Consider the following 11,002-nt stretch of genomic DNA (forward strand, 5'->3'; position numbering starts at 1 on the left):
GATTAGCAGCTATGTTCAAATGGCTGAATGTTGCTTTACTGGAAAATAATTACATTTGATCTGTGTGCCATACAGCGGACAAACTTAGAACCAGCAAGAAGGAGCCTGTGAGACAGCACTTGTAAGAAACCCTGCTGTAATGCACAGCATGAGCCAGAAATGGAGCAGTGGTGAATTTCCAATGCTACGTGACAAAACAGTCACTTTAATTCAAGCACAGTACTGAAAATCAGACAGATATATTCAGTAATTCAGCAAATAGGTACTGTACATCTACTGTGGACAAGGCACAGAGTCTCACTCTTGTTGCTCAAGCTGGAGTGCAATGGCGCAATCTTGACTCACTGAAACCTCTGCTTCCAGGGATCAAGCGATTCTCCTGCCTCAGTCTCCTGAGTAGCTGGGATTACAGGTGCCCGCCATCATGCCCAGTTAATTTTTTGTATTTTTAGTAGAGACGAGGTTTCACTACGTTGGCCAGGCTGGTCTCGAACTCCTGACCTTGTGATCTGCCTGCCTCGGCCTCCGAAAGTGCTGGGATTACAGACATGAGCTACCACCCCCAGCCCCAAAATATTATTTCTTTATATATCCTCTTGCTGTGACTCTCCTGCCTATGACCACTGGTTTTTAATATTAACTTTCTTGGTCATTTATTTTATTTAAATTAAATGAGTTTAAATTTCTATTGATGATTCTAGTCATAAGTGCATTATTTTTTATTATAACTTTATTCTTCTAATATGTGTAACTGTTAAAGTGTTCTTCTAAAATTATCTGATGAATAAGGATCTTTTTTTTTTTGAGGCGAAGTCTTGCTCTGTGGCCCAGACTGGAGTGCAGTGGCCAGATCTCAGCTCACTGCAAACTCCGCCTCCCGGGTTTACGCCATTCTCCTGCCTCAGCCTCCCGAGTAGCTGGGACTACAGGCGCCCACCAACTCGCCTGGCTAGTTTTTGTATTTTTAGTAGAGAGGGGGTTTCACTGTGTTAGCCAGGATGGTCTCGATCTCCTGACCTCGTGATCCGCCCGTCTCGGCCTCCCAAAGTGCTGGGATTACAGGCTTGAGCCACCGCGCCCGGCCAGGATCTTATTTTTATTTTTTATATTAACTTTGAAATGATGTTTATAGTTAATATACTCTTTTTGTTAATATACTAATTTTAGTATATATGCTCTTTAGTTAATATACTCTTCTGTCAAATATGCAGTTAATGGAACAAGAATCACTTCATAATCAGCAATTATAATTCCATACCCATTATACTTCATACCTGAAATTTTCTATATGAGACTTTTTCCATAATATTTCATATATTTAGGATATTAAGTAATGCCCATAAGCTTATTGTTGTGACATTTTTAACTGCAAGTACATTGAATAAAAATAATGGAGATTATAAAATTCAACCTTTCTTACTATTAACATTAAATGTCAAGACCAAAGACATATGGCTATTTTGTGGCTGATTCAAAACTGAGCAGCCTTTGATAAAAAATATGCTGGATTCTCAGCAGCCTATAAGAGCAGGAGTAACTGCTGAGACTGGACAGCAGTAGTAGCTAGAGATAAAAAAAAAAAAAAAGGTAGTCAACAGTACAACATGCAGTCCCAAGAGGTATCATAAAGTAAGATTTGGAGATAGAATGTTTCACTAGTGAAGGAGGTAAAATTGTGTGGCTATAACACAGCTGCGTGAGTATATTCTCCGTATCAATGGTTGGAGTCATCATAGTTCTGGATGTCCATGAACGATCAGTGGGATTCTAGCCAATGCCTAGGTCTATGAGAAAATTGCTCAATCTTCTTGCGGTCAAGAAGAACATAACATTAATATTCAAAGCACTATCAGACTGGCTTAGTGAGGGTCTTAGCAAGATTTTCCAGTATTAAGAGTCCCAGATGACAAGAGTAAAGTCGACATGGAAAAGAAGAAAGGAAAGAGAAGAAAATTCACCTGGGACCGCACATACATAGCAATAAGACTCATTTCAGATGAGTCTTATATCTAATCAATACAATTAACATATAAATCAACTCATACACTTATTTTTTGTGGTAATAACATCTGAAATTTATTTTCTTAGCAGTTATGATATACACAATACATTATCATTGACTATAGTCAAGATACTGTACAATAGATCTCAAAATCTTGCCCCTCTGGTCTAACTAAAATTCTGTACCCTTTTGCCAATATCTCCCCATCACTGTCTGCCTTCCTCAGCTCTGGTAACTACCATTCTACTATCTACTCCTATGAGTTCAACTTTTTTGTGTTCCACATATAAATGATATCATGCAGTATTTGTCTTTGCATGCCTGACTTATTTCCCTTAACATGATGTCTTTCAGTTTTATCTCTATTATTGCAAATGACAAGATTTTCTTCCTAGTTAAAGCTGAATAGTATTCCATTGTGTATACATAGCATATCATATTTTCTTTATCTTTTCTGGATAGGTTGATGTCTTAGCTGTTGTGAATAGTGCTGCAGTGAGCATAGGAATACAGATATCTCTTTGACATCCTGATTTTAATTCCTTTTGACGTATACCCTGTAATGAGACTGCTGCCTCATATGGTAGTTCTATTTTTAGATTTTTCAGAAAACTCCATTCTGTTTTTCATAATAGCAATACCAATTAACATTCCCACAAACAGCATATAGGAGTTCATTTTTCTCCACTTTCCCTCCAACATTTTTTCTAAAGACTTTTTGGTTTTATCTTTTATATTATGATTTAAAATTCCTCTGGGATTAATTTTAGTATATAGTGCCATTGAGGGATTGAGATTCATTTTGCTTTTTTAATATACATGAGCTATTTTCATCACCATTCCTTTAAAAATTCATTTTCTCAAAGTAGTACACTGTCTTTGTGTGCTATATTAGTGGTTTGATTTTACATTGTCTATTTTGATTCATTAGCCTACTTGCTTATCCTTGAGTCAAACTATAGCAAATATGGTTCTGACATCTATTTAGTATCAATCTTGTATCTGCTTGTGTTTATCCCTCAGTGTTTTTGTTTGACAGGAAAACCTTGAGTATTCCAGGACCTTTACATCTCATATAAACTTTCAATGCTATTTGAAAATTTCCACAAAATGACTTTCAGAAATTTTTATTGAGATTGCATTGAATCTGAATATCTTTATAGGGAAAATCATATTATTTACAATATTGTGTCTTTAAATTCAATCATAAGTGTGAGTCTACCATTTATCTGAGTCTTCTTAACTTACCACATAGATTGCAAGGTAGATATCTTACATAATTCATTAAAGAGATTCATAGATGTTTGCCTATTTAGTTGCTTGATTTTTAATTACAACGTTGATTTGTAAAGGATGTTCCCAACTAAAAAATAAAATGAAGTACATGATTATAAAAATAAATATTAGAAATTTTCTAGTTTTATTACTTTGAACATGCTTTTTTTTTTTCACTGAGAATGTGTTAATAGGAGAGAATGAAGTTATATAATAGATAACTTGCAGGATAGCAAAAGATAAAGCACATATGGTATCTGTTGTTTTGCTTTTCATGATTTCAGTATCCACGGCCAATCATGGTCAGAAAATAGGTGAGTAGAGTACAATAAAGATATTAATATTTTAAGAGAGAGAGAGAGAAAGAACATTCATATAACTTTTATTATATTGTTGTAAGTGTTCTATTTTATCACTAGTTATTTTCAGTCTTTTTCTAATGCATTAATTAAACTTTATAATAACTATGCTATAAGAAAAAAATAGACTATATATACAGGATATATGGGGCTAAATACTATCAGCAGTTCCAGACATGCACTGAAGGTTTTGAAACATATTCACTGTGGATAATGGGGAAATACTGTATACCTTACTTGAGATAAACTGCATATGAATTATACAGCTGTTGTATAAATTTGATTATAAACTTTATAAATTGTAACAAATAAATTAAAATAATGTCAATTTTTATTATTATTAGAAATGTTCCTAATTGGTAAAAATTAATTGTTGCCTCTGTTATTTAGACCAATTAGCCGAATTTGGAATCTGATATTTTGCAATAATTTTATTATGCTTTAATAATAATAAAATTGATAATAGGCAATCATAATTGTTAATGTTTATTTAGTGTTTTTAAGAGTATACAATAAAGGTAGTAGATTGAATTAGGGCTGTCTATATTATTTCTTTCGAACAGGATTATATTTATTGTCTTTGATGGTGTGGGCATCTTTTGAGGGTGTACGCTAAAATCAAGAAGAAAAACAATCCTTTCTTCTCCTTCTTCTCCTTCCCCTTCTTCTCCTTCTTCTCCTTCTTCCTCTTCCTCTTCTTCTTCCTCCTCCTCCTCCTCCTCCTTTTCTTATTCTTCTTTTAGATAATGTCTCACTCTGTCACGCAGTCCCACGATTTTGGCTCACTGCAGCCTCAAACTTTAGGGTACAAGAGATTCTCCCACCTCAGTCTCCTAAGTAGCTGGGACTACAGGCGTATGCCACCACACCTGGCTATTGTTTTTGTTTTTTGTAGAGATAAAGTCTCACTATGTTGCCCAGGTTGATGTCTAACTCCTGGGCTCAAGCGATCTGCAAACCAGAGCCTCCCAAAGTGCTAGGATTACAGGTATGAGTCATCATTTCCAGACCCCATTACTCTCTTTCATGATTGGGAAAATACCAGTTTTCTTAAGGGAAATAAGACATAACATTAGAGTTACAAATCTAGTAATGATTATCTGGATAAAGTGACTATTTATTCTGTTTATAGCATTCTATAGTCTATAATAATTAACCACAATCTGTTATCCATCACAGATAGGCCCATCACATAAGTGTTAACATGGGTTTGAGGTTCAGGCAAGGGAAATGCCATTTCAAATGCATATTGGAAGAATATGCAGCTCAATATGCATGGACTAAATGTGAGCTCAGGAAGTCCCAGTGAATACAATAACCTAAGACAGCAGAGTAGTTAAGAACACGGGCACAGAATCAGACTTGCTGAATTGAATTCAAATACTGACTATTTATTAGCTTCATAATGTTGGCAAACTACTTAAGCCTGATTTGAACTCACATTACTAACTGTAAAGCCTGGATGGGCTTAGCACATCAGATGAGTTACGTGTTTGTCACATACTATAAATGCACTGTCTGTAAATAATTCCCAACTGCAGTCAGATGATGCTTACTTTCATCTTTTGCCTTAAGAAGTAACAGAATATCTCTGGGGATATGGAATAATGTTATTCCCAATAGTCTCTTCTCTGATAGTATAAATCACAGCCCTATAGTTCTCTCTTGATGCAAGAACTTAAAAAGATATAACCTATCTTTGTGAGACTAGAGAAGCAAATATGTCTTAGAGTTGAGATTTGTGCAACTGAGTTGAGATTTGAGCAACTGAGTTGAGATTTGAACAAGTATAAAAGAAATAGACTGAATTTCAGCGTACATGAAAAGGTGATAGGTAACTAGTTTTTCCAATGAAAATAGAAGTTTAATATGAATTTTTGAATCAAATTCTATCATAATCTTAAATTACTTGAGAAAAGGGAAAATTTGTTTAGATCACATTTTACTTTCTTTACTTTCCTTCTTTGCTAGACAGAAAGAGAGTAAGATTCTTAATATGGAGATGTCCTTGGGTAGAGGATGTGAACATCAGTAAATGTGGCTTTGTAAACTAATCTAGAGAACTTCATATTCTATGATCCCTCATCTTTGCTCAAATCTGTCCTGTAAGAAGAAAAAGGAGTTGCATGAAAGTGATCTATCAAATGGAAATAATTTTCGAGCCATAGAAATAACACTTTGAATTTGAAATGCATGCTTTTTCTGCTCACAATCCCAACTCCTCAACCTTTCTCCTAACAGGCTTCCCCGGCCTAGAAGGAGAATATTCCTGGCTCTCTATTCCCTTCTCCTGTATTTACATGATGGTACTTTCAGGGAACTGCCTGGTGCTGTGTGTGATTCATACAGAGCCGAGCCTGCGTGAGCCCATGTTCTACTTTCTGGCCATCCTGGGTCTCACTGACCTGTGCATGGGGCTGTGTACAGTACACACAGTATTGGGAATTTTATGGGGTCTCAGCCAGGAGATTAGTCTGGATGCCTGTATTGCTCAAACCTTCTTCATTCATGGTTTCTCAGGCATAGAGTCTGGAGTCCTCCTCGCCATGGCCTTTGATCGTTTTACAGCTATCTGTAACCCTCTAAGGTATACATCTATACTCACCAATGTCAGGATCATGAAAATTGGGCTGGGAATGTTATTTAGGAGTTTTGTGTTCATCATGGCATCCATAATCCGCCTAAAGCTTTTTCATTACTGCCATTCCCATGTCCTCTCTCACTCTTTCTGCCTTCACCAAGATCTGCTGAGACTAGCCTGCTCTGACATCCGCTTCAACAGCTTCTATGCCTTGGCTCTGGTGATTTGTATGCTTTTGTTTGATTCCGTGTTAATTATCATATCATACATGCTGATCCTGCATTCTGTCTTGGCTATTGCATCCCGAGAAGAGTGGCTCAAGCCCTTGCAGACCTGTGTTTCTCATGTCTGTGCTGTCCTGGTCATCTACATCCCAATCATTGGCCTCACCATGGTGCATCACTTTGGGAAGCACCTCTCTCCTGTGGTGCAGGTCCTCATGGGCAACATCTACATCATCTTCCCACCTCTCATGAACCCTATCATCTATAGTGTGAAGATGCAACAGATCTGTGTCAGGATTCAGAGGTGATTCTTCTTGAAGAGAAAGTAAAACACTTTAAATCAAACAGGGGTAAGTGTCTTCAATATGGAACGGCAAGTTAGGGAAAGAAACACGTTTATATAAGGAAGGTAAAAGTAAGATGACAAAACAATAAGACTTTATACAATACGGCATTGACTGTAAGAATTATATGGATCAAGCCTGGTTTTATTTCCCATGTTTTTGCCTTCACATATAATGTTTTCTTTTTCTTTTTCTTTTTCTTTTTTTTTTTTTTATTGTACATTAAGTTCTAGGGTACATGTGCATAACGTGCAGGTTTGTTACATTTGTATAATTGTGCCATGTTGGTGTGCTGCACCCATCAACTTGTCAGCACCCATCAATTCATCATTTATATCAGGTATAACTCCCAATGCAATTCCTCCCCCCTCCACCCTCCCTATGATAGGCCCCGGTGTGTGATGTTCCCCTTCCCGAGTCCAAGTGATCTCATTGTTCAGTTCCCACCTATGAGTGAGAACATGTGGTGTTTGGTTTTCTGTTCTTGTGATAGTTTGCTAAGAATGATGGTTTCCAGCTGCATCCATGTCCCTACAAAGGACGTAAAATCATCCTTTTTTATGGCTGCATAGTATTCCATGGTGTATATGTGCCACATTTTCTTAATCCAGTCTGTCACAGATGGACATTTGGGTTGATTCCAAGTCTTTGCTATTGTGAATAGTGCCGCAATAAACATACGTGTGCATGTGTCTTTATAGCAGCATAATTTATAATCCTTTGGGTATATACCCAGTAGTGGGATGGCTGGGTCATATGGTACATCTAGTTCTAGATCCTTGAGGAATTGCCATACTGCTTTCCATAATGGTTGAACTAATTTACAATCCCACCAACAGTGTAAAAGTGTTCCTATTTCTCCACATCCTCTCCAACACCTGTTGTTTCCTGACTTCTTAATGATTGCCATTCTAACTGGCGTGAGATGGTATCTCATTGTGGTTTTGATTTGCATTTCTCTGATGGCCAGTGATGATGAGCATTTTTTCATGTGTCTGTCGGCTGTATGAATGTCTTCTTTTGAGAAATGTCTGTTCATATGCTTTGCCCACTTTTTGATGGGGTTGTGTGATTTTTTCTTGTATATTTGTATGAGTTCTTTGTAGATTCTGGATATTAGCCCTTTGTCAGATGAGTAGATTGCAAAAATTTTCTCCCATTCTGTAGGTTGCCTGTTCACTCTGATGGTAGTTTCTTTTGCTGTGCAGAAGCTCTTTAGTTTAATTAGATCCCATTTGTCAATTTTGGCTTTTGCTGCCTTTGCTTTTGGTGTTTTAGACATGAAGTCCTTGCCCATGCCTATGTCCTGAATGGTATTACCTAGGTTTTCTTCTAGGGTTTTTATGGTATTAGCTTTAACATTTACGTCTCTAATCCATCTTGAATTAATCTTCGTATAAGGAGTAAGGAAAGGATCCAGTTTCAGCTTTCTACTTATGGCTAGCCAATTTTCCCAGCACCATTTATTACATAGGGAATCCTTTCCCCATTTCTTGTTTCTCTCAGGTTTGTCAAAGATCAGATGGCTGTAGATGTGTGGTATTATTTCTGAGGACTCTGTTCTGTTCCATTGGTCTATATCTCTGTTGTGGTACCAGTACCATGCTGTTTTGGTTACTGTAGCCTTTTGACTTAGGATTGTCTTGGCAATGCAGGCTCTTTTTTGGTTCCATATGAACTTTAAAGCAGTTTTTTCCAATTCTGTGAAGAAAATCATTGGTAGCTTGATGGGGATGGCATTGAATCTATAAATAACCTTGGGCAGTATGGCCATTTTCACAATATTGATTCTTCCTATCCATGAGCATGGTATGTTCTTCCATTTGTTTGTGTCCTCTTTGATTTCACTGAGCAGTGGTTTGTAGTTCTCCTTGAAGAGGTCCTTTACATCCCTTGTAAGTTGGATTCCTAGGTATTTTATTCTCTTTGAAGCAATTGTGAATGGAAGTTCATTCATGATTTGGCTCTCTGTTTGTCTGTTACTGGTGTATAAGAATGCTTGTGATTTTTGCACATTAATTTTGTATCCTGAGACTTTGCTGAAGTTGCTTATCAGCTTAAGGAGATTTTGGGCTGAGACAATGGGGTTTTCTAAATATACAATCATGTCATCTGCAAACAGGGACAATTTGACTTCTTCTTTTCCTAACTGAATACTCTTTATTTATTTCTCTTGCCTGATTGCCCTAGCCAGAACTTCCAACACTATGTTGAATAGGAGTGGTGAGAGAGGGCATCCCTGTCTTGTGCCAGTTTTCAAAGGGAATTTTTCCAGTTTTTGCCCATTCAGTATGATATTAGCTGTGGGTTTGTCATAAATAGCTCTTATTATTTTGAGGTACGTTCCATCAATACCGAATTTATTGAGCATTTTTAGCATGAAGGGCTGTTAAATTTTGTCAAAAGCCTTTTCTGCATCTATGGAGATAATCATGTGGTTCTTGTCTTTGGTTCTGTTTATATGATGGATTACATTTATTGATTTGCGAAAGTTGAACCAGCCTTGCATCCCAGGGATGAAGCCCACTTGATCATGGTGGATAAGCTTTTGGATGTGCTGCTGAATCCGGTTTGCCAGTATTTTATTGAGGATTTTTGCATCGATGTTCATCAGGGATATTGGTCTAAAATTCTCTTTTTTTGTTGTGTCTCTGCCAGGCTTTGGTATCAGGATGATGTTGGCCTCATAAAATGAGTTAGGGAGGATTCCCTCTTTTTCTGTTGACTGGGATAGTTTCAGAAGGACTGGTACCAGCTCCTCCTTGTACCTCTGGTAGAATTCAGCTGTGAATCCATCTGGTCCTGGATTTTTTTTTTGTTGTAGGCTATTAATTATTGCCTCAATTTCAGAGCCTGCTATTGGTCTATTCAGGGATTCAACTTTTTCCTGGTTTAGTCTTGGAAGAGTGTGAGTGTCCAGGAAATTTTCCATTTCTTCTAGATTTTCTAGTTTATTTGCATAGAGATGTTTATAGTATTCTCTAATGGTAGTTTGTATTTCTGTGGGGTCGGTGGTGATATCCCCTTTATCATTTTTTATTGCGTCTATTTGATTCTTCTCTCTTTTCTTCTTTATTAGTCTTGCTAGCGGTCTGTCAATTTTGTTGATCTTTTCAAAAAACCAACTCCTGGATTCATTGATTTTTTGGAGGGTTTTTTGTGTCTCAATCTCCTTCAGTTCTGCTCTGATCTTAGTTATTTCTTGCCTTCTGCTAGCTTTTGAATGTGTTTGCTCTTGCCTCTCTAGTTCTTTTAATTGTGATGTTAGAGTGTCATTTTAGATCTTTCCTGCTTTCTCTTGTGGGCATTTAGTGCTATAAATTTCCCTCTGCACACTGCTTTAAATGTGTCCCAGAGATTCTGGTATGTTGTATCTTTGTTCTCATTGGTTTCAAAGAACATCTTTATTTCTGCCTTCATTTCGTTATGTACCCAGTAGTCATTCAGGAGCAGGTTGTTCAGTTTCCATGTAGTTGAGCGGTTTTGATTGAGTTTCTTAGTCCTGAGTTCTAGCTTGATTGCACTGTGGTCTGAGAGACAGTTTGTTATAATTTCTGTTCTTGTACATTTGCTGAGGAGTGCTTTACTTCCAATTATGTGGTCAATTTTGGAATAAGTGCAATGTGGTGCTGAGAAGAATGTATATTCTGTTGATTTGGGGTGGAGAGTTCTATAGATGTCTATTAGGTCCGCTTGGTACAGAGATGAGTTCAATTCCTGGATATCCTTATTAACTTTCTGTCTCGTTGATCTGTCTAATGTTGACAGTGGAGTGTTGAAGTCTCCCATTATTATTGTATTGGAGTCTAAGTCTCTTTGTAAGTCTCTAAGGACTTGCTTTATGCATCTGGGTGCTCCTGTATTGGGTGCATCTATATTTAGGAGAGTTAGCTCTTCCTGTTGAATTGATCCCTTTACCATTATGTAATGGCCTTCTTTGTCTCTTTTGATCTTTGATGGTTTAAAGTGTGTTTTATCAGAGACTAGGATTGCAACCCCTGCTTTTTTTTATTCTCCATTTGCTTGGTAGAACTTCCTCCATCCCTTTATTTTGAGCCTATGCATGTCTCTGCATGTGAGATGGGTCTCCTGAATACAGCAGACTGATGGGTCTTGACTGTTTATCCAGTTTGCCAGTCTGTGTCTTTTAATTGGAGCATTTAGTCCATTTACATTTAAGGTTAATATTGCTATGTGTGAACTTGATCCTGCCATTA

The 11,002-nt window shown here is 37.1% G+C and overlaps 1 protein-coding gene across 1 annotated transcript; it reads left to right on the top strand.

The window, feature by feature from the left end:
- The first annotated feature begins 5,825 nt into the window (after positions 1–5,825).
- Positions 5,826–6,749, top strand: LOC117081316 (olfactory receptor 51V1-like). The gene has a single exon (XM_033207135.1). It carries the CDS (start codon positions 5,826–5,828, stop codon positions 6,747–6,749), a length of 924 nt encoding a protein of 307 aa, XP_033063026.1.
- Positions 6,750–11,002: the final 4,253 nt, after the last annotated feature.

The sequence above is a fragment of the Trachypithecus francoisi genome, unplaced genomic scaffold, assembly GCF_009764315.1.
Source record: "Trachypithecus francoisi isolate TF-2019V2 unplaced genomic scaffold, Tfra_2.0 Lachesis_group8, whole genome shotgun sequence".
NCBI lineage: Eukaryota > Metazoa > Chordata > Mammalia > Primates > Cercopithecidae > Trachypithecus > Trachypithecus francoisi.

Coding starts and splice junctions, on each gene's coding strand:
- LOC117081316 (XM_033207135.1), top strand. CDS start 5,826: ATGCATGCTTTTTCTGCTCACAATCCCAACTCCTCAACCTTTCTCCTA.